Here is a 27,216-nt window from a genome sequence, read left to right as displayed (position 1 = left end):
ACTTGCGTATGAAAATGTTTTTAGCGCCTTATGTGTGCATGACACTGAATTTGAGTAAAGGACATACAGTGCTGAACAAGGCATGGTGCCTATTCTCATGGAGTTTCCAGTCTAGTAGTGGGAACAGACCATGAATATGTCAGTGGGAGCACCAAGGAGTCAGTAAAACAAGAGAACATAGTAAAGAAACCGATGTGGGGGAGGAGCTACTTATAATAAGTGGTTAGGGAAGAATTATGGTGAGGCTGAATTCTGGACGACAAAAAAGCAGCCGAAGATCTAGCAGGACCACTTGACAGGCAGAACAGCTAGTGCAAAGGTCCTCAGACAGGGCAACAGGCATGGCACGTATGGGAACAGACTGACCCAGGGACTGGACTGGAACACAGTGGGTACTGAGCATACTTGTCACTGTCCCCAAGTCTTGGCCTCTAGATAAAGCCTCCTGAGGGGAGCGATCTAATTTACTGGGTCCACAGCACAGGACCGATCTGGAGCTCTGAACAGTCCTGTTGCATTATGGCAAAAATGGGGGTGACTCAGCTGACCCTCCTGCTCCCCCTTCATACCTTGGAGGACTCTTACCTGGGCTGCCTAGACAGGTAGGGGCTCCTCTCCCTGGACCAACAACCCCCAGGGAAGAGGTGCTGGCAAGACGAAGCCAGAGAGGTGCCCAGAGAGAGGTAGTGACCTGCCCAAAGTCACACAGCCAGCAAGCAGCAGAGACTGGTCCTGATTCCAGTTTCCTCTGTCCCTCTGCCTCTCTGGCTACAGGTCTTCTGTCCTGTGTACCCCACGTCCCTCCCCTCCCTGAGCTGTGATGTCAGGAGCCCCAAGGACCACGAGAGGCAACCAATGTGAGGACGGTGTCAGGTCCCTTCTTCTCTCCTGCTCCAAATCCAAGCCCAGAGCAAGGATCCCACAAACTCCTCCCTCACTCCCAACAGTCCTGCCCGGCCAGGCAGCCTGAACGTGTGCCCTCTGGCCCTGGATGTGGACGAGGTCAGCTGGAAGTGACAGCCTTGCGGGGACCTGGGTCCTGCAGAGCAGGACAAGGACGCCCTGGGCTCCAGGTCCAGCGCTGTCATTCCAGCCCTGCAGCCACAACGTCCGCAGGGCAGCCCCGAGTCAAAGCGATTCCCCGAGTCAGCGCACCATGGGCCTGCGAGGCACGTTATCTGCAATTATCTGCCAGCATTTCAGGGCCTGACCAGGGCTGTTAGTAGCAAATGAAGCTTAACAGGAGGCGCCTTTGTCCCCAGGGAAGGATGACCTGGGAATCTCTGATCCAGTCATCTTCTGATGAAAATTGGCTCCGACAAAAGATCACTGGAAACATTTTATTGAAAAAAAAATTGTACAAATAAGTTCTTGGTTTGACAGCAACAAAGGCTCACTTTCCCCCTTCCCTCCCCATCTTTGAAAATCTATAAAAGGGAAAAAAAAAGTTTATGCCCATGATGCCTGACCAGAGTCCGCCCAAAAACCCCGCGCCCCCCACCCTCTGACCCAGGAGCTATTTCTTGACATCCCCCACCCCGGGTCAGGCCCATTGAGGGGGTACCTGTCCCAGGGGCTGCAGCACCTAGTTTTACAGTTGAGGGGAGTTGGGAGAAGGTTGGGAGAGAGCTGGGGAGGGCGCTGAGGTGGTGGGAGGGTCAGGAGAAGAGGGGGCCCAGCCCAGGAGGGCTTGGCTGAACCCCAGCTCGATGCCGTCTCACGGAGGAGAAAGCGCCCGGCTATAAATAGGAACACTGATCGAGGCCGGATCCCAGGACGAGGGGTAGGGCCGGACGACGACTGCCCAGCTCCCACGGGACGCAGGGCCTCTGGGCTCAGCATCATGGCATCGGTCCCGGCGTCTAAGCAGAAGGCTCTCCGGCGGGGAAGGTCTGCTCAGACACGCGGGAGACCCGCTCTGCCTTCCCACCCCCACCCCACGGACTGGCCAAGGCCGGACCTCAGCTCCCCCGTCCCCATAGCACCCATGTGTCTCAGGAGCCTTCTGCTGCCCCCTGGCATCCCGCGCCCACCCTGGGGCCCTACAACTCGTCTCTCATCTTGTCGCCTTTGGGCCGGACCAGGCGCCCGATGAACAGCAGGGAGCCGCTCTGGGTGTCTCGAACCAGGAAGATGAAGGGGTGGTCGGCGTAGAAGAGCTTGGGGCTGCGCAGCTCCTCACGGCCATAGATGTCCTGGTCGAAGGGGTTGCCGTCCGTGTCCCACTCGAAGGCGGTGGCGTGGAACACGCTGGCCAGGTACAGGTCCTTCTTGCCCGACATGCGAGACAGGTCCGCCTTGTTCTTGTCGATGGCCTCAGTCAGACCCAGCCCGGCCAGGTGTTTCTGCAGGACCGGGTGGAGGCTGGTGAGGCCACGGTGGGCAAGGCTCCTAGCCCCTCCCCCTCCCCCAAGCCTCCCCCGTTTCTCAGAGAAGAGGTCACCCTCCCCCGCCGGGCACCTTCTGTGTGCCAGCCATGGCTTGGGCACATCCAACCACTGCTTTCTTAATCCTCTGACAGCTCTGCAAGAGCTTCTGATCGCCACCCCACAGATGAAGAAACTAAGACTCGGGGAAAAAGGCAAAATGCATGCCTGGCTCCGCTAAGCAATCTTGACCTGTGCTCCTCAAAGCGTGGGCAGCCAGCACGGGCGCCCCTGGGGCTTCTATGACATGCACCTTCCCTGACTCCCGCCCCGGGCCCCTGAATCACAGCCCCCCGAGCATGGACCCGGGAACCTTTTCCTATTTTTTTGTCTTTTTGCCTTTTCTAAGGCCGCTCCCACGGCATATGGAGGTTCCCAGCCTAGGGGTCTAATCGGAGCTGTAGCTGCCAGCCTACACCAGAGCTACAGTAACGCAGGATCCGAGCCGCGTCTTTGACCTACACCACAGCTCACGGCAACGCCGGATCCTTAACCCACTGAGCAAGGCCAGGGATTGAACCCGCAACCTCATGGTTCCTAGTCAGATTCATTAACCACTGAGCCACAACGGGAACTCCCGGGAACCTTTTCAAACTAGCTCTCTAGGTAATTCTTGACAAGCCCGAATTTGAGAAAGACTGATCTAAGGGCAGCTATGACCACATCAGACTGGGGCTTAAAATCTTTCCAGAATGATATGATGTCTGAGATTTGCTTGAAAAATAATCTCATCGGGGGGAGGAATGTGTGTGTAAATGAATCTCTTTTTTTTTTTTTTTTACTTTTTAGGGCCACACCTGCAGCATATAGAAGTTCCCGGGCTAGGGGTTCAATTGGAGCTGTAGCTGCCAGCCTGCGCCACAGCCACAGCAATGCATGACCTGAGCCACATCTGTGAGCTACACCACAGCTCATGATAAAGTCACATCCTAATCTCACTGAGCGAGGCCAGGCATCGAACCCGCATCCTTATGGATGCCAGTCGGGCTCGGTAACCACTGAGCTACGGCGGGAACTCCTATAAATGCATCTTTACTGGTCATAAAATGATGACGGTTGATGTTGGGTGATGGATCCATGAAGGTTCCTTCTATTAATCTATTTTTAATATATGTTTATATATTTCCATGGTAAAAACGTAAAATACACACACACACATATCTTTTCCCAGGCTCTGCACAGCCCCCAGAAGCCAAGGACAAGCTCTTTTACGTAACCTCTGCTTGCAGCACCCCTCGGCATGTCCCACCTTGCTCTGCATTTGACAGACTCCCTGAAATTGCATCCTCGATGGCATCTCGATGGCTACCCTCTCTCTAAAGGGCTCTTTGGACACCACGTCTTCCAGGAAGCCTTCCCCATCCCTCTAGGCAGGAGCCATGCCTCCCTGGGCCTCAGCGCCCCTGTCCCAGTGGCAGGTCCTGTCTGTTCCTCCCATGTGGCTTAGAGCTCCCTCAGGGCGGGCCAGGGTTCAGGGCTCTCCCTGGCTCTCCATGCAGAAGAGGCAGCGTAAAGGACTGTGGGCTGAGTGACCAGAAGCCTGCGGGGCCCAGGCTTCTGCAGGGCAGTGTGCTTCCCCGGCGTGGCCAAATGGGCCTGAGACCTGGGGTCCGGAGACACGGGCTGTGCCCAGACAGGCATCCAGGCCCAGCTGTTCCAGTCCCGATGACTTTGCACATGTCACCACTTGGTATTTCCCAGCACAACTCGATGCGGGGACTGGCAGGGACTGGGTGCCAGCAACGCACGGGAGAAAGAAGGGGAGGAGAGTCCGATGACAGCCGCTGCAGGCGACGGGGCTGGGGAAGGGTCAGGACAAGCCCAGGAGGAGGACATCACGGAACCCCGCCGTGCTGCCCACAGGACAGGCCCTGCCAGCTCCCCTCGGCTTCGGCTTAGAGCCTCAGCCCCATCGCATCTCAAGCGCTCTCATTCCACTCTCTCAGCAGCAAGGCTGAATCAAGTCGGTAGATGACTGCCTGCCAAGGAACCGATTCTGGCCTCCAAGGCAAGAATGAGATGCACGTTTTCCCTCTTGAGGAGGTAAAAACCTCTCTCTCCTGACTGACAAAAAGGCCCCGAGTTTTTACCTTGAGAACTAAGTGTAGGAGTTCCTGTTGTGGTTCAGTGGTTAACGAATCCGATTAGGAACCATGAGGTTGTGGGTTCGATCCCTGCCCTTGCTCAGTGGGTTAAGGATCCGGCGTTGCCATGAGCTGTGGTGTAGGTCAAAGACGCGGCTCGGATCCTGAGTTGCTGTGGCTGTGGTGTAGGCTGGTGGCTACACCTCCGATTAGACCCCTAGCCTGGGAACCTCTACATGCCTCGGGTGTGGCCCTAAAAAGACAAAAAGACAAAAAAAAAAAAAAAAGAACTAAGTGTAGCTCCACCACTGACTAAGCCAAGGTGACCTGAGAGTGTCACTGCTTCTCTTTGAGCCGCTGCCCACCCCCCAGGGGGGTCATGAGGGCAAAATGATTTGAGTGGGTCGGTTAAGTTTCCAGTCATCCCAAGTGACTCCTAGCTGAAGGCCAGTGTTAGTCTTATTATCGCATGGGGGACAGTCCTGTTTGAACTGTCTATACAGGCATGGCCCCGCAGATATTGCGAATTCGCTTCCAGACCGCCACCAGAGTGCATGTTGCGGTGAAGCGAGTGACACAAATTTTTTGGTCTTGCTGCATGTAATAGTTACATTTGCACTCTGCTGTATGTAGTCTACTAAGCCTGCAACCACATTTTGTCTTAAAAAAAAAAAATGTACATCCCTTAATTAAAAATACTGCATTGCTAAAAAATGCTAAGCATCTCCTGAGCCTGCAGAGAGTCATAATCTTTTTGCTGGTGGAGGGAAATACTTCAAGAATTACCAAACTGTGACACAGAGACCCAAAATGAGCAAATGCTGATAGAAAAGTAGTGCCAGCAGCCTTGGTTGAGGCAGGGTTGCCACAAACCTCCACTTTGTAAAAAACACAATAAAGCGAAGCACAATAAAACGAGGTATGCCTGCAACTGGAGGCACTTCAGACTCCAAGAGGCAATACAGCACCAATTTAAGGGCATGGCTTAGTGCTAAATGTCTGAGTTATTGGCTGTGTGACTGAATCAGTGGCTTAACCTTTCTGAGCCTCAGTTTCCTCATCTGTAAGATAAGGTTGACAGTCCTACCTAATCAAGTTGTTTTGAGCATTAAGAGTTTCATACATACAAGGTGCTTAAGAAGGAGTTCCTGTCGTGGCTCAGTGGAAATGAATCTGACTAGCATCCACGAGGATGCAGGTTCGATCCCTGGCCTTGCTCTGTGGGTTAAGGATCCGGCATTGCCGTGAGTTGTGGTGGAGGTCGCAGACTCTGCTCGGATCTGGCGTTGCCTGGCATGGGACAAGTGCTCAATTCTATTTATTTACTGATGTTATGACCGTCTTCCCAAGGGGAGGGCCTGCACCTCCTCCCGCAGCAGAGCCCAGGACTGCCTAGACACCCAGAGGGTTCAGGACAGACCTGCTGAGCTGGTAAGTGGGTGCCCCAAGCCCCGCAGGCCCTCGATCTGGGCCACCTCTCACCTGCAAGTCATGGGTCACTTCCACCACACCCTTGGGCAGGGAAATGGCAACGGCCTTTTTCTGCATCTTCCCCATCCAGATCTTCAGCTGCTCTTTGGTCAGGAGCTTTTCAAGGCGCTCGAGGGGCTCCACGTGATGGGCATGATGATGATGAGGCTGGAGAGCTTGTGGGCCAGGGGCATCTCCACAATTTGCAGCTTCTCCTTCTCGTCGTCATAGTAGTTGTAGAGGCCTGGGAGGAGAGCAGAGAGGACACTGGTCACGCTGTGGGATGGGGGCAGGCCAGGCCCCAAGCACCCTCGGAGCCCCCCCCCACTCTGCAAGGCACCTACCTGTCCGGTGCATCATAGTGACACCCACGGTATAGGAACGGGTCACCATGAAGCCTCGGTTGTCCACCATCTTGTGGTGGAATCGCTCATCCCAGTGCGCTGCGGCAGGAAGCAGAGCACAAGGTCAGAAACAGGGGCCCCTCCCCGAGACACGCCCCCCAACTGCGCACTCTGGCTGTATCCCCGCCACAGGCCTGTAATGGTCTTCGGGGCTCGGCTGCAGTCCGCCTCCCCTCTGGGCACCCGTGTTCCCTGCTGTAGGGGCGGGGGTCTCTACAGTTTCCACATGACAGGAGAGGCCTTCAGAAGGCGGAGCCTCAGCTCAGCCACCGCCATGCCCACCTCGGCCCTGACCCCGGTCAGGCCTCTGGACATTTGGGCAACGTGTGCTGACCTGGACTCCCCAGCCCACCTGCTAACTGATGTCTGTGCCCCGGGCAGTGAGTGGCCCAAAACCCCCCTAAATTCTCAACTGCAAGTCCTCTCTGTGGCCAAAAATATGACCCCCAAAAACCGTGCATAGGTGATGGTGACTTGAGCTCTGTCTTAGGTCACATCTAGACCTGAGTTCACATTTGGCCTCAGCCACCAACAGGCTACATGACCGTTCACTCCTCCTACCTGGATCCCCTGACTTGTAAAAGAGGGCTCACCTCATTGTCACAGCATGCCATGAGAGGAACAGTGCTACTGCCCACGCGGGAACTCAAAAATATGCATTAAGCCCAAAGTGAATCAATTCAAGATGCACCTGGACCTAAGCCCGGGCTCTGCTCCTCCTGAGCCTCGTTTCCTCGCCTTTGAAATGGAAACACCACCACCTGCCCGCAAAGGCGCTTTGAGGATTGGGCAGGATCACAGGTGTTGGGCCCCTCTCTAGCTCATCACTGAGGCAGAACTGCTTACTGAATTTGATTCTTTTTTTTTTTTTTTTTTTTGTCTTTGTCTTTTTTGTTGTTGTTGCTATCTCTTGGGCCGCTTCCGCGCATATGGAGTTCCCAGGCTAGGGTTGAATCGAGCTGTAGCCACCGGCCTACGCCAGAGCCACAGCAATGCGGATCCGAGCCGCATCTGCAACCTACAGCACAGCTCACGCAACGCCGGATCGTTACCCACTGAGCAAGGCAGGACCGAACCTGCACCTCATGGTTCCTAGTCGGATTCGTTAACCACTGCGCCACGACGGAACTCCTGAATTTGATTCTAAGACAAGCACCAGCCCTTTGAAGTAATGAAACGCGGTAGGAGCCTATCCTTCAGCTGGGCTGGCCTCTCTGTCCCAGCCTTTTGGACACAAGGCTACGCCTCTCTGAACCTAGTTTCTCCCATGAGTTCAGTCACAGTGCCTCCCCTGCAGGCACGGGTTGGTAAGGCGGCCTGAAAGAGCAGCCTGGCACAGGAACAGAGATCGGACTTGCCAGGGGGCGGGGCACCGGGGAGAAGAGGCCCCGCCCCCGCCGCCCCGCCCCTCCGCGGCCCCGCCTCTCGGCGCTCACGCTTGAAAAACATGGCGTTGACCAGCAGCGCGCCGTCCGTGCGCTCCACGTCTTTGGTGACCTCGGGCAGCTTGCCGTCGGTGGTCTGCGCCGCCCACTCGTTGATGGACTGCAGGGCGCTGCGCTTGTCGCGGAAGTTGATCTTGGAGTGCTCACAGTTGTAGTGCTGCTTGCTGCTGCGCACGAAGTCCTCGGCGAAGCTCACCGAGCTGGGCCCGTACAGGCGGCTGCCCAGCTTCCAGGTCACGTTGCGCGCGGTGCTGTTGCTGAGCGAGCGCAGCAGCTCGCCCAGGCCCGCGTGCACCTCCTCGTCGCGCAGCTGCTCGGCGCTCAGCACCGCCTTGGCCTGCGACGCTGTGGCCGCCTTGCCGCCCAGCGACACGAGCCCCAGCGACGAGGCCACCACCACAGGCGACAGCAGGATGTTCTCCACCGCCTGGTCCTTGGCCATGGCCTGGTACAGGCTGAAGGCCAGGCCAGCGCTGCGCTCAGCTAGCGTGGCTGCCTTGGGGCTCAGCTTCTCCGCGGTGCCGGGGGCTGCTGCGGCGGCGGGTTTCTTCACCTCGGCGGCGGCCAGGGCCCTGGCCAGGAGGCAGAAGGTGCTGAGGAGCAGGAGGGCACGCATGGCGGCTGGGAGGCGGGCTCGGAGCACCACGGAGGACCTGGGAGGGCAGTAGAGAGGGGGCGGCCCTGAAGCCCTAGTCGTTCCTCCCCAGCAACCATCCCCAGCCTTCTGGCCGCCACCAGGTCCCCTGGAGATGGGTGCAAGTGTGCCCAGAGCTCAGGGGAACCCAAACCTAACTCAGGAGTGCCCAGGTTGGGGGTCTCTGTCTGCCCAATCTCTCAAAGGCCTTCATTTTTCCTTTTTTTTAGGGCCGCACCTGCAGCATATGGAAGTTCCCTGGTTAAGGGTCAAATCAGCGGCAGCTGCCAGCCTACACCAGCCACAACAATGCTGGGATCTGAAGCACAAGTGCCAGATCCTTAAACAGGGATCCTCAGAGGCCTTCTTTGACTCCCTACCCAAAATGGGGTTCCTGGCAGGTCACCACCTGGGCCCTATTGATTTCTTGCACTGAACTTAGCGCGTAGACTTAGGCGTTTGTGTATTGCATCCATCCTAACTAGTCTGTGACCTCCAGGAGAGCAAGACACCTGGCCCGTCTGACTTCCCTCTGCATGCCTCGCACACAGCAGGCCTCAGCCATTCCTGAGTGAGCAGAACGCAGGGGCAGTGCCCCCTGGCCAGGCATGTAAGGTAAGCTCTTCTCGCATACAGCCCTGGGGCCCTTTTCCAGTGGGAAAAAACGGGGTGGATGGGCAGAGGGTCTGCACAAATCTCTGAACAAAGAAGGTCCTGGGAACAAAGAAAGTTCTGTGGGAGGATGTACAGGCCTGCGCCTCCCCCCAGGCCTTCCATTCTTCCCTGGTATGTTAATGAGTCACCAGTTGGTTCACACATTAAAAGAGGGCGGCCCAGAGGCTCTACCTCTACTCTGCTGCCCCGAGGGTGACCTTGAGTTTGTCTGTGTGCCTGTGTGTGTCCACCCCTCTCTGAGCCTCAGGGCCCCTCCTCCAAGTTGTGAGAGTCTAGGTCTCCATGCCGCAGGCTTCTGTCTTGGCTCTTGGCCGGGATTTGCCCGCCCCTCTGCCCACAGTTCCTGGAGAGGATGCAGAATCCCCAGGACAAAAGCCGGTTGGAGGAGGGGAGGTTTCCTGAGAGGAAGGATGCTGGGGGAGGGGGTAAGTCCCAGCTCAAAGGAACAGCGACACCCCCTCCCCTTCACCAGAGGCGGCGGCCAGGTGTGTGTTTAGTCTCCCAGGAAGCTGGAGCCACCTCGGCTTCCATCCTGTCCTCCCATCTGACAGGTCCCACACAGGCCATCTGCTGCATGGCTTCCGGACGGCCCTCCGTTCTCCCCAGAACACAGCAGTAGCAGTGGCCCCCAGGACATCCCCTCTCCCCTCTCTGGGGCCCTCCATCAGGACAGTCTGTCCACGTGGACTTCTTTCCACACTCCTCCGCTGGCAGGGCATCTCCGCCTCGCCTTCAGGCAGCGGGATGGAGGAGGAGACGACAGGGCAGAGGGAAGGGGTGCAGGAAGCTGGGATCCCGATGCTCTGGCAGGTCCCATCCTGTGGCCCTCAAGAAGACAGACAACTCAGAATCCTGACGGACGGACCACCCTCAGGACGTGGGCCTGCCTGGGGGAGCACTGGCTTGCTGGGAGGCCTCTACCGCTGCAGGCGTCCCGTGGACTCAGGCAGGTCCGCCTCTCTGGGCTGCCACCCCGGTGGAGGTGCGGTGCAAGGGAGAAGCTGAGGGGACAGGAGCCGGAGGACCGAAGGCCACTGAGGCCCAGAGCCACCTGGGGAGGAGTACCAAAGAGGTCTGTAGCCTAGAGTATAGACGGCAGAAGTAAGACAGTTTTACCCTCAAGTGGATTGGCAAGGGGCTATCTCAGGGCCCAGCGGCCTTGTTCCAGCCCTGGCTCCTTCCCCACCAGGCCCGGAGCTAAAGGCAGAGTAGCCATGTCATTATTGTACAAACAAGGACACTTCAGAGAGTAAAATGGGACACTACTAATTATCATGCCAGTTCGACAGGCATATGGTTGTCCTATTCAAAGGACGCCTTTAGTCCAGACATCTGATGCCAGAGCTTAGACGTCTGCAGAGGCCACCGCACCCTCTAGAGAAAAGCCTAGGAGCCCAGCTCCCGGCCTTGCCACGTGGCAGGCACTGTCTTGACAGCCCCCACCCCCAGCCAACAGAACCTCCAAGGGACTGGGAGAGGCCTTTCAGAAAAGCTCCAAATGACTAGTTTGGGATTCCTCGGGTGGCCACACAGCTGCGCTCCTGTGCTGCTCCTGCTCTGGGTGACGTGGCAGGCTGGCAACTGAAGGCTCGCCTCCTGCCTACAGAAGGGGGCTTTCAGCCTAGGAGCAGGAAGCCTAGGTTCGGGTCAGAGGGGGTGCCCCAGAAACTCCCAGGCCCTAGCTTCGAGCCAGCAAGCTCCATCTCTGCAGGCCAGTGTGCAGCTCTGGAGGAGGGCTGCCCTGTTAACTCAGCCGCAGGAACAACAGAGGAAGGCAAGTCACTGCAAGCCAGCCAGCCTCCCGCAGCCCAGCCCAGCCCGGCCCTGCCACAGGGAAATCCCAGCCCTTAGGCCAAGGTTAGCTGAGTTACAGACCCACAGAGAAAAGTACACAGTCACAGGGCTGAGGGCTGGCCAGACCCAGTCGAGACTGGGGTCCAGATTTTTATAAGTAAGAGGGAAGGGAATAGATGCTACAGGGGCCCCCAGAGAGGGGCTCCAACACTTGAGGGGGACTCAGGTACCTTGCAACTGTCTCAGGGGGAGGCCAAGGCCTGCCTTTTTCATTCTGAAAGAAAACAGAAGAGTGAAGAAGGATGGGATAGGGCAGAGCTGGGGTGGTGAGGAACCGACTAGAAGACCCAGCCCTGTAGACGGACCTGTCTACACTGCCCCTGGCCAAGGGAGCACTGAACCAGTCCCAGAGCTACAAGGTCAATGTCAGAGGTGGGCCCCCTCATCACACAGTGGGAGAAATGGAGCCAGGGTGGGCACGGGGCCACCTGCCGTCCCACAGGGATCAGTGGGGGTCAGGCCTCCTTCCTTCCTCCTGGAAGCACCCCCCCCCCCCCAGAGCCCCTGCCGAGGGCTGGAGGCTGTGTCCTGTTCCACAGCCAGTTAAAAAAAAAAAACAACAAAAGCTTCTGCTGGGCTTCCCAGGGACCAAGACACAAGGAGGAGACCGGGAGGCCTCAGGAAGGGGGGATGGGCAGAGGAACCGCCGGCCGAGGACCAGAGGGTGTGGTCACAGCCAGAGACTTAGGGGAACCAGAGCCCCCTGATTGTCCTTGGGCTCCATCCGGGCCCTGCAGACCAGAGGGACCAGCCGGAAACGTGGGAAGAGGAGGGGCCGGGCCTTCTGGCGGCGCTGGAAGTGGTTTCATTCTTCTTCTTCCCCCCACTCCAGCCGCCTCAGGAATGTCCCTAAGTGGGGGCAGGGAATCTGGTCTCTGGAAGGAGCCTTAACCCTGAAGTTACTCCAGGAACCAGGTGGCAGTGGACAGAATTAGGGTGGCTGACTCCTAAAGCCTTTTAGGCAGCTCCCAGCCCCGTTCTATGGTGGGGTGCAGACCTGGCTGGCTCCTCACCCTCTTTTTGGAGGGAAGGGGGGGGATGGACTGGTGGCAGCCACGTCCCTCCTCTATTTGCCATCACCTAACCATCAGCAGGCTGCTGATGAGACATGGAGCTGCCCCTGGTGAAGCCTCCCAAACCCTGGGGACCCCAAGAGCCAGGGCCCTCCCCCAGAAGTCAAGGCTGTTTTAGCGCCTTTCCACCTCCCCACCAGGAGGCTCAGATGTCCCGCAGCAAGCCTGTGAGGAGGTGGGGCCACTGGCCCCGGGCCTCAACCCCGCAACTGGAGGCACCCCAATGGCAAAGCGGGCCTGGCCTCCCTGTCCCAGCTGGAAGGGGCTCCAGACCCATCGCCACCCTCCTTGGTCCTCAGCATCCTGGCTCCCTGCCCCCCTGCTTCCCCTCTGCCCTCACCACCCGGCCCACACTTCTGGGGAAGCCTGCACTTTTCCCGGATCGTCTGAGGGCCCTGATTCCCCGGCCCGCTCCCATCGCCCATCTCCGCTCCCGGCTCCGGCCTCAGGCTCGCTCCGCCATCGCCATCCAGCCGCCCCCGCAGTCCCTAAGTCCCTATCCCGAACCCTCCAGCGGCCCCCAGAGTGCCAGAGACTCCCCTCTGCGGGCTCTGGGTTGGCTCCTAAAACCTCCTGGAGGCCGCTTGCCCCTCTCACTCCCTTGAGCACCCCCAGACCCCCGCCGCTCCCGCCCCACCCGCCCCCGCCCTCACCTGGCCGGGCTGGGTGGGCGCCGGGACACAGTCACAGTGTCACACTCGAGCCGAGAATGGATTCCACTCTCCACCGCGCCCCCGCCGTCCAGATCTATATATGGCGTTCCCCCACCCCACCTCCCTCCCGTCCCGAGAAACTTCTGGAAAGTTGGAAAAGCTTCCGGAGGGCGCCCCGGCTCCGCCAAAAAAAGCCAAAGACCTCCCCCAAACGTCCCGGCTCCCGCCCCCTCCCTCTGCAGGCAGCCTCCCCGCCCCTGGGTCCTACTGCCCCCCTCATCGGACAGGGTGGCGGCGCACGGGGAGCCCCCACCTTAGGTGCTGGGTGCCTGAGACCCCCTAGATGCCCTCTGCGGGGGCATCCTTCAACCCAACTGAGACTCCACACCCTAGTGGGAATTTGGACCGCTGAGCTGGAGGGGACACGGGGCTCTAAGGTCCAGCTCCCTGCAAGGTGTCTGATACACTCCAAGGTTCTTTGCACAAGCCACTCACTCCTGATGGCACCTCTCCTTCCAGCACCCCTTTCCCTGCAAGGCCTCTGCCTCCAAGTGGCTCCATTTCCCCATTTTCCACCTGAGACTTAATTGGCTCTCCCTAGGCACCCCGTCCTCGTCCTCGTCAGGGCCCCAGCTCAGGCTGGAAGGCTGGAGGTTGGGAGGCAGGACCCAGCTCCACCTGCAGTTTGTCCTGAGCTCCTTGGCGCTCTGCCTCAGTGACTGCCTTGAGTGGCCAGGCCAGTCCCAGGACTTGACCCTCCCCCAGGAAAGTCCTGGAGACACCTCGGGAACTCTGGGTGATGTGGATGGGCCTGGAGGGGTCCACTAAGTCATATGCTGTGTGACCCTAAGGAAGTTACTTTCCTTTTCTGGGCCCAGTTCCTTTGTGAAAGGTCATTCTTTGTTTCCTATCTGTCTGTCTCCTTGGTCTTCCCCCTCCCTGCCTGGTCCCCTCCCGAAGGCTCCAGGTCTCCCTATCAACTCCTCCTGCCGCACCCTCCCACAGCTGATAGCCTCTGGAGCTCTGAGCTAAGCTGGGGTATTCATTTCTGTTCTAGGTCCTGAGGACACAGCCAAGAACAGGACAAAGTCCCTGCTCTTAGGATGGACCATATGAGGTGCGTATGTGCCATCTCAGTAGGGAACTCAGGAAGGCAGAAGGTTCTTTCATCCCCTTTCTTCCCCAGAGCTTTACTGTGAAATGATAGCTGACCAGTAGGCCCAATTCAAAGAAGAAGGGACAGCGTAAAAAGGCACTTTGCTCATTTATTCAATCAACAAACTGTGCTGAGGATCTTCTTTCTTCCGGGTGCATCTCTGGATCTGAGGAAGCAAATGAAACCCAGCACCCAGCAGATGAATCATCTGGGACCCTGGCAGCGGAGTTGAGGGGCTGGCTGGCCCTTTCTGGCCCCCCCAGCCTGGTGGCGAAGGTGACTGACTACTCAGTCTTAGGCTGCTGACGTTCGAAGTCCGATTTCAGGGACTGTGGGAAATCTTAGATCCCAAGAGCTTTAGATTCTTCTAATCAGGGTCTAAGAATCAGAGATTGGAGTTGCTGTTGTGGCTCAGTGGTAAGGAACTCTGCTAGCATCCATGAGGACACAGGTTCAATCCCTGGCCTCGCTTAGTGGGTTAAGGGTCCAGCGTTGCCATGAGCTGTGGTGTAGGTTGCAGACGCGGCTCGGATCCCGCATTGCTGTGGCTCTGGCGTAGGCCAGGAGCTGTAGCTCCAATTCAACCCCTAGCCTAGAACTTCCATATGCCTCGAGTATGGCCCTTAAAAGAAAGAAAGAGGAGTTCCCGTCGTGGCGCAGTGGTTAATGAATCCGACTAGGAACCATGAGGTTGCAGGTTCGGTCCCTGCCCTTGCTCAGTGGGTTAACGATCTGGCGTTGCCGTGAGCTGTGGTGTAGGTTGCAGACGCGGCTCGGATCCAGCGTTGCTGTGGCTCTGGCATAGGCCGGTGGCTACAGCTCTAATTCGACCCCTAGCCTGGGAACCTCCATATGCCGCAGGAGCAGCCCAAGAAATAGCAAAAAAGACAAAAAAAAGAAAGAAAGAAAGAAAAGAATCAGAGATTACTTAGATCTTAAGGTGATCGTCCTCCTATATGATATCCCTACGGGATCTCTGAATTCATCTAAGGAATCTTAGAATGTTGAATCTCAATCTTAGAACAACAGTATTGGGCTACAAGGCATCTCAGAGATCACGGATTCCTGCCTGTGGCCCCAGGCAGAAGTCATCCCTGCAGTACCCCAAAAAGGCAAACACCCCAGCCCCTCCCGCCCCCCAGGAACCGGGGAGCTCACCTCCCTCAGAGGTGCCCAGTATCCTTACTTAGGATCTGTCTGGTCTGATCGTTGACAAAATCTTTCCGCCTCAGGGCGGTGCATCTCTTTGGTCAGTTTCCTGGTTTTCATGTACTTGTCCTGCCTCATTTGTGTATCGCTTTTAAGGAGACGTCCGAGCTACCCAAGGAAGGTGCCAGGTCCCAGGCCTCCCCCCAGCCGGGCCCTCAGGTGGTAATTGGCCAGTCAGCTAAAGGTCCGTCAAAGCCGGTGGGTTGAAGGAGAGGTTCACCTTGGCTCCCAGCAGGTCCGTGTGTCAAAATCCCGCAGAGGTCGCCTTCCTTGCACACTCTTCTGTTGCTTAGTCTCTGAGGCCTCAGCCGAGCGTTTGGAGTCTCTGCTGAGTCACGACTCAGTGACCGCCTAGGGGGAAGGGTAAACTGAGGCTCACCTGTAGATACACTCAGAATCCTTGAAGGTCAGGGTCGAAAGTTCCAGAGCCCTCCATTTGCACACAGGGAAGCTGAGGCCCAGGGAGGGGGCCGGGCCTGGAGACCCTCTGCCGCCTCACCAGACCGCTCCTCCAGCTCAGACTGGGTCCGAGGCCTCTTCTGTGTCATCACCCTGGGTTGTCACTGCATGTCCTTGGAGATTTGGGATGGGCAGAGGTTTCCCAGAAGAGGCGAGCCAGCGAGGGAGTGATGGCAAGTGGCCGCCTGAGTCTGCTGGACCCCAAACACAGCCTCCCCGCCACCTCCCTGAGGAAAAAAGGCAACGGCTCCTTTAAATTTCCCAAGATCAGCAAAAAAAAAGTTTTAAGAGCCTTTGCCACAGTATTCTTAGCTCTGAGCCCAGCCCAGGCCCCGCTGACAGCAGCCCTTCCCCCACACATCCAGGCTGCACTTTCTGGAAGAAGCACTGTTTGTGGAGGGAGGAAAGTCTAAAACACAAAGAAACGCTCCAGCACCTCAGGACTCCTCCAGCCTCAGCTCCCAGCGAGCCCCTCCTGCCCAACCCCCGCCGCTGCCGCCTCCCACCCCCGACAGAGGCTCAGCTGGAGATCCTCTAGGTCCAGAGAGCTAGAAACCGCGGGAAACAGAAAACCCGCGGAGTCCAGCTGCATCCACACTGTGCAGAGAGGAAAACTGAGGCCCAGAGAGGGGCAGGAACTTGCCCAAGGTCACACAGCACGTCCAACCCAGCCAAGCAGGCAGGCCCAGTTCTGCCAGGCATCCTCTTTATCCCCCATGGCAAGATTCAGGCCCTCCTCACCCTGTAGAATCCTCGGCCCAAAACTGTCCTGTTAAATGCCCTGCACATTCCTGTTACCGTAGTTAATACTTTCAGGTGAAGTCCGAATGTCTCCGTTTTAAACGGGAGGAAACTGCGGTCCCGGGAGGCTCAGCAGCCTGTTTGAGGGCGTCCGGCAGAGTTGTAGTTAGATCTGGGATTTGACCGTGTCTACAGAAGATGCTGGGGACAGGGCCGGGAGGGAGGGGACGGGGAAATGACATTCGTGAAGCTCTTTGCTGTGACCAGGTCCTGTGCCAGGCCCCCTAGCCCATAGGTCACTTTTCCTTGCAGGACGTTAATTGGAAGGAAGTGTCACCGCTTTCTTTCTACACAGGATAAGACTGTGGCTGAGAAAGGCCGGGGCCTCTGTGAGAAGCCAGGGCCGCCCCAGCGCTGGCAGCTCTCCTTGGAGATGCTGTCTAGGAGCCAAGAATGTGCTCGCAGCCCCAAGCATGAGTCAGGGAAACGGAGTTTCCGCAATCTCTGATTTTCTCTCATGGAGCGTGGGGCCTTCTGACCCAAAGGGCCATCCTGGGAGCTGCCACGTTGGAGGCGGGGAGGGGAGAGGGACAGACACTTGACTCCCCCCTCCCCCCCAGCAGGCCCCACCCCCACCCCAGTCCTCCCAGTGCCTTCACCCACGTGCCCGAGTGGACAGCCAGAGACACAGGCCCAATGACACATGACACTGCGTCCGCACGTGTGCCACCCACCCACTGCGGCCCCTTCATGCAGTCCACGTACAGGCAGACTGTGTAACTCTAGCCACACGCATGTCCCACATGTGGGACACAAGCCTGAGAGGTACCTGTCCCCGCAGGCACAGGCTCAGCTCGGGAGGGGGAGGGGCACAGCCCCAGCAGAGATTCCACTCTCTTCTCTTTGCCCCTTATTAGCCGTGCCGCCTTGGGAGGTCACTTGCCCTCTCTGGGCTTCGTTTCCAGTTGTCAGATGTGGAGGCGTGGCTTCTCCTTGCCATCCCGCTCCCTGCCGACATTCACCCTGGCCTTCACCCCCAAACCTGCAGGTATTTCTTGAGCATCTACGGCGTGTGAGTTTCCCCAAACCCAGTAAGGCAAGGATGTGGTTCCTGCTGGGACATGAGATGAGCCAGGAGTAGACACAGGACGGAGGTCCTGACTCCAGCCCAAGGCTCCATCTGTTGCACCAGCTCAAAACCCTTCCATGACTCCCAGTGGCCCCTGGAGAAAGTCCAGGTCCCTTTGTGGCCCTCGTCCCCTTGCACCAGGCATGCCCATGTGTGGGTGTAGGTCCTTGGTGCTCCTGGGCACAGCCGTCTTTGACCTTCTTGTGGCCAGAGCAAGGGAGGGCCCTCTTCAGGAAGCTCGGCTTTGGGGAGAGGGAAGCACGTTTATTTTGGATGGACGGGGAGCTCCCTTCCTTCTGCCAGCCTCCCTCTCCTAGGCCTCCTCTGGCAGCCCTTGGAGATGGCCAGGCCTGGCAGGCTGGTGGGGCAGTCGGATGGCTGTTCAATGCCACCTTGCCTTTCCCTTCCTCTGTTGCCTCTCTATCCGTCCCCATGCCCAGCGCCCAGCTCCTCTTCTGTTCCCCCTACGTTCCACCCCCGTGACAGTGACAGCTGTAACAACAGTGATGCCCAGACCGGCCGCAGGGCTGCCCTCCCTGCCTAGCATCTCTGACACTCAGAAAGGAGCCCATGGAGTTCCCATCGTGGTGCAGGGGAAACAGATCCGACTAGGAACCATGAGGTTGCAGGTTCCATCCCTGGCCTCCCTCAGTGGATTAAGGATCTGGCATTGCCATGAGCTGTGGTATAGGTCATGGACATGGCTCGGATCTGGTGTTGCTGTGGCTGTGATGTAGGCTGGCAGCTGTAGCTCCGATTGGACCCCTAACCTGGGACCCTCCATATGCCTCAGGTGTGGCCCTAAAAAGGCCAAATAAATAAATAAAAATATAGAGACATACGCATATTTTCCTAGAAAAAGGCCAGAAGGAAATACTTTAAATGGTTTAATACTTTGGATGTGTTTAATATCTTTGGGGATGGAAATTTGCAGCTCTGCATTTTTTCAAGAGTGTGTGTTACTATTATAATCAGCTTTTAACCATCAGTAAAGTAAACAGAAAAGCAGCGTCCAGTGGGAGATCAAACCTCAGGGCCACGTCTGATTAGGGGCTGGGGAAGCACAGACCATGATAGGGCTGGGGTTCAGGCCTTCACTGCAGCAGCTCTGGGGAGACGGGGAGGCTGGGGCTGGAGCCCATCTGGCCAGGCCCGGCATTTTCCGCCACCTCAGGCTTTTAGGCCTCGGGCTGAAATGAGCTGGATTGTGACAGGATTTCATGGGAACCAGCCAGCACAGGCACAAGAGTCCAGACAAAGATCAGCACGCGAGGGGACAAGAGTATGTGTGGGCTAAGCTGCAGAAAATGGCCCGGCTGGGCCTCAGGAGCCTGGGGGCTGCTCCTGAAAGCAGGGAAGTGGCAAGATCATGTTGTTTTGGTTTTCTGTTTTTTTCTCTTTTCTTTTAAGGGCCGCACCCGCGGCATATGGAACTTTCCAGGCTAGGGGTCGAATTGGAGCTGTAGCTGCTGGCCTATATATACCACATCCACAGCAACCCAGGATCCGAGCCGCGTCTGCAACCTACACCCCAGCTCATGGCAACATGGGATCCTTAACCCACTGAGCGAGGCCAGGGATCGAACCTGCATCCTCGTGGATACTAGTTGGGTTTATTTCCACTAAGCCACAGCGGGAACTCCCACGTTGGTGTTTTTACAGGAGTTCTGTGTCTGCTGAGTGGAGTGTGACTGAGGTGGGCCAGAGAGCTGTCACCACCCAGAGCAGAGGCTGGTGCCTGGACCCAGGTGGGGGCCGGGGGCTAAGAGGCCCAGCAGTGGACTGGGGCATGGAGGGCCAGGGAGAAGGAGGAGCCTCTGGGGTCTGGCCTGGGTAAACGGTCCCCTCTCTGGGATGGAGACTCTAGAGGAATGTGGCGAACTTTGTCGTCTGGAGCCTTGAGCCGTCCAGGAGGCCAGAGCCTCCATGAGCCTGGCTCAGGAGAGGCGGCCAGGCTGGAGAGGACAGTCTGGGAGCCATGGCCCAGGAGAGTGATGGATGCAAAGGACGGTGTGGTGGGTCCAGGCTCGGAGGGCGAGAAGAGTGCAGGCTGGGGAGAAACGAGCCATGCCAGGCGGAGGGGGACCCCTGCCGCCTCTAGGAGAGAGGACCTAGGAGGAGCTGGCAGGGCCGCTAGCAGGGTGGGGGGCAGAGGGAGGCCGTGCTGGACGGGAGGTAGACACGGTGCCTTGCGTCCCCTCCTCCCTCGCTGAGAAAGCTCAGGGAGGACCAGGCCGCGTGGTGATTCCGTGGCGGGTGGGGTGGGTCTGAGCCGGGATCTGTACACTCGGCCGGGCCCCATTGGCTGGCAGGCAGGAGCCGGCGCAGGGACAGGCCGAGCTGATGCAACGTGGGCCTATCATTGCAGGCCCTGCTGAGAGGATGCAGCTGTGCTGGCCGCTGCCCAGAGGTTCCAGAGGGGAGGGGGGCTGGCTCTCAGGGCAGCTGGAGCTGTCTGCTCCGGGTCTGCTCTGACTCAGGAGGGAAACACGCCTTTCATGGAAGCACCCAGAGCCCTGGGCTCTGTGCGGGGCGTGAGGTGGGGGAGGGGCCCTGCAGATGCTGCCTGCACATCTGTCCTCAGTTCTGAAGGCCAGATGGGGAGCTGGGAGCCGAGGAGCCAGACACCTGCAGAGCCCAGGCTGAAAGTCAGGGTTCCAGCCTGTGCTCAGCCTCTGACACCATAGGTGGCTTTGGACGAGTCCCCGATCCCTCTGAGCCTCAGTTTCCCCATCTCTTTCCCTGGGACATGTAAAATGAAAAAGAACTCAGAGGTTGGGAGCTGGAGGAGGAAGGGGGTCACTGGGGGCACAGCTGACAGATTTGGGCACCCAAACCAGGCACAGGAGAAAGAGAACTAGCATGATTGATGCCCGCTTTGCGCAGGGAGCTCTTGCAGTCTCTGCTAACTCATATAACCCTCCGTGAGGCCCGCATTTTAATTCTCAGTCTGCAGGAATCTGAGCCTCCAACAGCTCAGGAGTGATAGAGCCTGGATTCGAAGCCAGGTACCCTTGCTCAGGATCCAGCGTTCTGTCTGCTGTGGCCAGCCGGGGAGGCTCACACTGGCATCACGTGCCCAGAGCTCGGAGTCGTCCAAATTGTGGGTGCTGTAACAACAGCTCTGTTCTTCATTAACCCTGCCCAGGCCCCCGTGTCAGGGCTATGAAGAAGGGGGATCTGGCATGTGGCGGCCAGGCCTGATGGAGTCTCAGGACACAGTTGGCACTTTAAAGGGATTGGCGTAGGCAGGAGCCCAGGAGCCCATGGAGAGCTTCCACCAGCTCCCTCCCACAGGGGCCCAGTCTTGGAAGACGAGCAGCGGTGGGGCTGAGTGTCAAAAAGGGTCTCAGCTGCAAATTTAGACAAGCCTGGTCATAGGAGCAAGATCTTGAGTCGCAAGGCTAGGAGCTGCCCAGCACAGGGCCTGGTTCAGAGGTGGAGCTTGGCTTGTGCAGTGGGTGATGGGTCAGCGACAGGCCATGGGTGGGGCAGCACAGCGTGGAGTGGAGCTGTTTGTGTGTAATTTTTTTAGGGTCACCCTTGTGGCATACAGAGATTCCCAGACTAGGAGTCAAATCGTCGGGCCTACAGTGGCCAGCCTATGCCACAGTCACCAGATCCAAGCTGCATCGGCGACCTACACCACAGCTCACGGCAATGCTGGATTCCCGACCCACTGAGCGAAGCCAGGGATCAAACCCGCATCCTCATGGATACTAGTCGGTTGTTACCACTGAGCCACAACGGGAACTCGTTTCATGCAATATTTTTTTAAAAATCAAAGTTAATGTAAAAAAATTGATGATGAACAAAACATCAACCTTTTAAATAAAGGCAGGCTCAGGACCACATTCACGCACCTGCCACCTGTGTAGCCGGACAGGGCGGCCCACTTGGTTGGGAGTTCTAGTGTTGCCATCTTGAAATTCAGAATAATTTTTGAGGAAGGGGCTCCATTCATGTAGTCCTGGACAAGAACAGTAAAATAGTACCTTGCCAGGCCATGATGAAGCTGGAGCCAAAAGACCAAAAAAAAAAAAAAAAAAATTGTTTCAAATTTTGATTTTTTTGTCCATGGATTTTTTTTTTTTTTTTTTGCATTAACATTGATTTTTACAAAATATTGTATGAGGAGTTCCTGCTGTGACAGTGGGATCCATGGTGCCTCTGCAGCGGCAGGAATGAGGGTTTGATCCCCAGCAATTACAGGAAAGGTGGTTTCTTTTGATCACTGAGGTTTGGGGTACCTCTTTCACCTTGCACCCAGAGTGACGGCCTCACTCGCCTCCCCTGGACGCAGCCCTGAGAGAAGGAGGAAGGGCGTCCCAGGCAGACGGCCAGAAGGGCTGTCCGGCAGCTGGAAGCCTGCACGGCTAGTGGAACTGGCCTATGGTGCCCGGGGAAGGCTTGGGGAACAGGGGTGCCCTGAGCTTCCAGATCCCATGGCCCTTGGCGGAGACGCACCTGGATGGCTTCAGGTCACTGTCCAGAGCATCAGTGCCCACGCTGCCAAGTGAGAACAATGGTTCCTTTCAACAGCCTGTCCTCTAGGTTGAGGGACACCAAAAAAAAGGATGCTGGGTTTGAAACCAGAGAGCTCTGTGCGCTGGAAGGTTCATAAGTTCCAAGTTAGGTGCCCCTGCAGCTCCGGAAGGCACCCAGCGGTTGGCTCCCCTGCCCCCATGCCTTTCCTTCCATCCTCAAAGCACCCTCGACCCCCTTCTGCCTGCTCGTAGCCTGAGAGCACCCCCTGCCTGCCACAGCTTCTCTCCCCCTCAGTGTGCACGGGTGAGGGATCATATTAAGCCTTTTATTTCTTCCTCCTTTCATGCAGCCAGTATTCATGGAGGACCCACTACGTTCCAGGCGCTGTCCTGGGGGCAGAGACACAGGAGGGAACAAAGCAAGGCCTTTGCTCTCCAGGAGCCTCACGGCGGCTGGAGGAGACAGGCCACACACTCAGAAAGGGCTGTGATCATTCCAGGTAAGGCGAGTGCTGCAGGAAACAAAAGCACGTGGTTGAAGGTGGGGAGATGCCTTCGGGGTGGCAGGGACTGTTGCTGTAACAAATCGCCAGGCGTGCCTGCTCTGGCTCAGCTGTAACAGACCCGACTAGGATCCATGGCAGCTCAGGTTCGATCCCTGGCCTCGCTCAGTGGAGTAAGGATCCAGTGTTGCCTTGAGCTGCAGTGTAGGTCGCAGATGCGGCTCGGATCCCGCGTTGCTGTGGCTGTGGTGTAGGCCAGCGGCTGCAGCTCTGATTTAACCCCTAGCCTGGGAACCTCCATGTGCTACAGGTTCGGCCCTGAAAAGACCCCCCCCCCAAAGAAAAACCAAACAAAACAGAGCACCATAAACTTGGTTCCTTAGAACAATAAAAGTTTATCCTCTTATAGTTCCGGATGTCAGAAGGCTACAGTGGGTCATCAGAGCTGCGTTCCTTGCCTTTCCCGTTTCTGAAGGCCGCCTGCCCTCCCTGACTCAAGGCTCCTTCCTCCGCCCTCAAGGCCAGCAGCGTGGCAGCCTCGTAGCTGCGCCTCTCTCTGACCTCTGCTTCTGTCATCCCCTCTCTTTCTCTGGCCCCCCTCCCCTCCTCCCTCTTATAGAGGTGCTTGTGGTGCCTTAGGCCACCAGCTAATCAGTCTCCTTATCACAAGAGTCACACATTTAATCACATCCCAAAGTCCCCTGTGCCATATAAGGTGACACCTGCAGGGGCTGGCACCTGGATGTCTTTGGGAGCTGCTCTTCTGCCCACCAAGGAAGCCCAGCCTGTGAAAACCTGTGGGGGGGGGGGGAGCACCCCACAGAGGACACGTATGCAAAGGCCCGAGGCTGGAAGGAGCTGGGCATGTTCTCAGAACAGCAAGAAGGCCACACGGCTAGAGACCAGTGCTCCAAGCGGCTCGATTTCAACCCAGTCATCCACAGCCCATCTCACCTCTGTGCGTGAACGTGGTGTGCGCTAGGACCGGAGCAGCCAGGACGGCCCCTGGAGAGCATCCCAGGGGCACCTGAGGTCACCTCCTCCCTCCCCTTGCTTCTAGCTGCTGACCCTTGACTCGCTTAGAAGAACAAGCGCCCTGGGTGTTTGAGGACGGTGCCAGCCCGCGTGCCCACCTAGAGCTGGGGACCAGACTGACTCTGGGCGAGGGGTGGGCCTAGCCCCTGGTACCTGCGTATAATCCTGCTCTTTCTTCCCCTCTGCAGGCCAGGCTTGTGTGGCTGAGGGAGGATGGGGGCAGGAAAGGCTGGACCTCTAGCCGTGGCAGCCGCCTTCAATGGCCGTATTGTTAGCTCTGGGCTGCGGTGGGGAGGGCGCCAGGGTCTGGCTGAATGAGGCATCTGTGCCTGCTAGGTCAGGGTGCCCAGGTCAGGGGCTCTCCTGGGAGATGCCGCCCACCCCCACCTCTGCCCAGGCCCTGCCCTTTGGCTTCCTAGTGGCCCTTGTACTGACTCCTCAGGGAACACAGCTGTCACCGGCTGGCGAACTGTGCCATGGGCAGTTGGTTGGTGGCCTTTCCCATTATATGTTAAGCTCTCCAAGAAGGCTCCCATGTCCCAGTCCCCAGCGCAGGGCTTGGATCAAAGAAGTTGTTTGATGAAGGAGTGCGGTCAGTGGTCGGGTGAATGAATGAGACTGTTGCCGTTCTGGCTTCATCTGGTCACCTCTTCCCTGGACCATGGCACTACCGCCTCACCAGCTTCCCTGCCTCTCACCTTTCCTCCTCCACACCGTTACTGGGGGATCACTCGAACACCCTCTGGGCTCCTGAGACCCTCAGGACCCAGCCAAGACCCTGCCAGCCTCACCCGGTATATTCACCCACTAAGTCTCTTCCCTGCCCTGACATTTCCCAGCCTGCGCGCCCTTGCACTTGAGGATCCCTGTCTGCAGAACGCCCTTCCTCCTCTTCGCTCCACGTGGTGACTCCTACTCCTGGTTCAAGCTGCAGGTTCCTCCAGGAAGCCTGCCTCGCTACCCCCAGCCTTTTCTGGGCTCTGCAACCTCCCTGCCCCACTCTGCTTCCCACAACCTCTGCACCGATTATAATTGCCCGTTAGCACCACTGTCTTCCTAGCCAGACCCTGAGCTGCTCAGGGCAGGCCCTGAGTCTGGCCCCTGCTTTCATCCCAGCCAGGGCCCTGGACTTGGTCAGGCACAGAGCAAATGCTCAGCAGAGCTGTAGCCTCAGCCCCACGCCAGTGGGCCCCGCCTGAGGCCCAACTAGTGGGCACCTCTACCCTCTGGTGGTCATTTGGGATTACTGCACTTTTTGGGTCCTATTCCTGGGCTTCACTAGGGTAATGGACCCTTGAACAGTGTTTCTCAGGATGTGGCCCCCGGACCAACAGCATCAGCATCACCTTGGTATTTGTTAGAAATGAAATTCTTGGGCTGTGCTGTAGACCTATGGGTCAGAAACCCTGGGGGTGGAGCCCAGAAATCTGGGTTCTTTTAGCGGGGGGGGGGGGTCCTTGTTTTATTGAAGTATAGGTGAGTTACAATATTGTTCATTTCTGCTGTAAAGTGAGTCAGTTATATGTATATATGCACATTCTTTATTTTATTTTGATTTTATTTATTTTTTTATCGCATCTGTAGTTAAATATACACATTCTTCTGTATATGCTTTTCCGTCATGACTTATCTCAGGTATTGAATACAGTTCCCTGTGCTGTACAGTAGGGCCTTCTTGTTTATCTCTTCCGTATGTACTAGTCTGCATCTGCTAACCCCACACTCCCCGTCCTGCCCTCCGTCGCCTGCTCCGTGGCAACCACAAGCCCATCCTCTAAGTCCCTGAGCCTGTTTTTGTTTCATACGTAGGTTCATTCATGCCATCGTTTAGATTCCACATGTGATGCTATAGGGTATTTGTCTTTCTCTTTCTGACGGACTTCACTTAGTAGGAGAATTCTAGCTCCATCCCTGTTCCGGGGCCAGGGATGGGATCCAAGCTGCAGCTGCAGCCTACACCACAGCTGCGGCCACGTTGAATCCTTAACCCAGACTGGGAGTCAAACCCACGCCTCAACAGCTCCCCACGCCACCACGGAGACAGCACCAGATCCTTAACATGCTGTGCCACAGTAGGAACTCCTATCTTGTTCTTTTTTAAGGCTGAGTACACTGCACGTGTATACCACATCTCTTTATCCAGTCATCTGTCGGTGGATATTTAGGTGGCTTCCGTGTCTTGGCTGTTGTGAGTAGCGCCATTGCAAACACAGGGTTGTATGTATCCTGTTGAGTTATAGTTTTGTCCAGATGTATGCCTGGTAGTGGGGTCGCTGAGTAACATGGTAATTCTGTTTTTAGGAGGTCTCTTTGGCCACACCCATGGCATGCGGACGTTTCTGGGCCAGGGATCGAACCCACGCCACAGCAGTAACAACGCCAGATCCTTAACCCGCTAAGCCACCAGGTTTTTAGTTTTTTGGGGATCCTCTAGACTGTTTTCCACAGTGGCCTTACCAATTCACATTCCCACCAAGAGTGCAGGAGGGTTCCCTTTTCTCCACGTCCTCTCCAGCATTTGTTGTTTGTAAACTTTTTAATGCTGGCCATTCAGACCCGTGTGAGATGGTACCTCACTGTCGTTTCGATTTGCATTTCTCTGATAATTAGCAGTGTTGAGCATCTTTTCATGTGCCTGTTGGCCGTCTGTCTGTCTTCTTTGGAGAAATGTCTGTCTAGGTCTTCTGCCCATTTTTCTCTTGGGTTGTTTGGTTTTGTTGTTGTTGTTGAGTTATATGAGTTGTTTGTATATTTAGGAAATTAAGCCCTTGTTTGTTTCATCATTTGCAAATATTTTCTCCCAGCCCGTAGGTTGTCTTTTCATTTTGTTTCTGGTTTCCTTTGCTGTGCAAAACTTTTAGGTTTGATTATTTTGGTTTATTTTTGTTTTCATTTTTATTGCCTTGGGTGATTGACCTAAGAAAATGTCGGTACAATTTATGTCAGAGAATTTTTGCTATGTCTTCCTCAAGGAGTTTTATGGTGCCAAGTCTTTACACAGTTTGAGTTTATTTTTGTGTATGGCGGGAGGGTGTGTTCTAACTTCATTGATTTCCGTCAGCCGTCCAGCTTTCCCAGACTGACTTGCTCAAGAGACTGTCTTTTTCCCATTGTGTATTTGGCTTCTTCTGTTGAAGATGAATTGACCATAGGTGTGTGGGTGTATTTCTGGGCTCTCTATTCTGTTCCATTGATCTTGTGTCTCTTTTGGTGCCCATTCCACACTGTTTTGATTACTGTAGCTTTGTAGTCTTGTCTGAAGTCTGTGAGGGTTATGCCTCCTGCTTTGTTCTTTTTCCTTAGGATTGATTTGGCAATTCTGGGTCTGTTACAGTCCCATATAAATTTTAGGATTAATTCTTCTAGTTCTGTGAAAAATGCGATGGGTAATTTGATAGGGACCATGTTAAATCTGTAGACCCAGCAATCTGTTTTTGTTTTTTTTTTTGGCCATTTCCTGGGCCGCTCCTGTGGCATATGGAGGTTCCCAGGCTAGGGGTCTAATTGGAGCTGTAGCTGCCAGCCTACACCAGAGCCACAGCAACGCGGGATCCGAGCCACGTCTGCGACCTACACCACAGCCCATGCAATGCCGGATCCTTAACCCACTGAGCAAGGCCAGGGATCGAACCCGCAACCTCATGGTTCCTAGTTGGATTCGTTAACCACTGAGCCACAACGGGAACTCCCCAGCAATCTGTTTTAACAAGCCCTCCAGGTGATTCTGAAGCAGGCTGAATTTTGAAGGCCCTTCTCCTAGGAGCCCCAGGTAATGGAGG

General features: G+C 56.4%; 1 protein-coding gene and 2 long non-coding RNA genes across 4 annotated transcripts; 1 reads left to right on the top strand and 2 right to left on the bottom strand.

Moving 5' to 3' along the window:
* On the bottom strand, window positions 1,327-12,873 carry SERPINH1 (serpin family H member 1). The gene is given in 6 exon segments (NM_001244132.1): window positions 1,327-2,345; window positions 5,993-6,130; window positions 6,133-6,224; window positions 6,325-6,423; window positions 7,821-8,482; window positions 12,719-12,873. Coding segments are annotated over 5 exon segments (1,257 nt in total). The 5' UTR covers window positions 8,446-8,482; window positions 12,719-12,873; the 3' UTR covers window positions 1,327-2,042.
* Window positions 8,489-24,850, top strand: LOC102161477. Of its 2 annotated transcripts, XR_002335540.1 has the most exons (4): window positions 8,489-9,078; window positions 13,776-13,835; window positions 22,250-22,399; window positions 22,812-24,850. It is a non-coding gene; the product is annotated as an uncharacterized LOC102161477 (long non-coding RNA). The 2 variants fall into 2 exon arrangements; XR_002335539.1 differs by lacking the exon at window positions 22,812-24,850 and having other exon boundaries at window positions 22,250-22,577.
* Window positions 13,964-16,775, bottom strand: LOC106504810. The gene is made up of 2 exons (XR_001298623.2): window positions 15,033-16,775; window positions 13,964-14,252 (listed from the first exon to the last, which is right to left on the bottom strand). It is a non-coding gene; the product is annotated as an uncharacterized LOC106504810 (long non-coding RNA).

Source organism: Sus scrofa, chromosome 9 (assembly GCF_000003025.6).
Source record: "Sus scrofa isolate TJ Tabasco breed Duroc chromosome 9, Sscrofa11.1, whole genome shotgun sequence".
NCBI lineage: Eukaryota > Metazoa > Chordata > Mammalia > Artiodactyla > Suidae > Sus > Sus scrofa.
The sequence above is the reverse complement of the archived record's forward strand: the minus strand, read 5'-3'. Positions and strand labels throughout refer to the sequence as shown.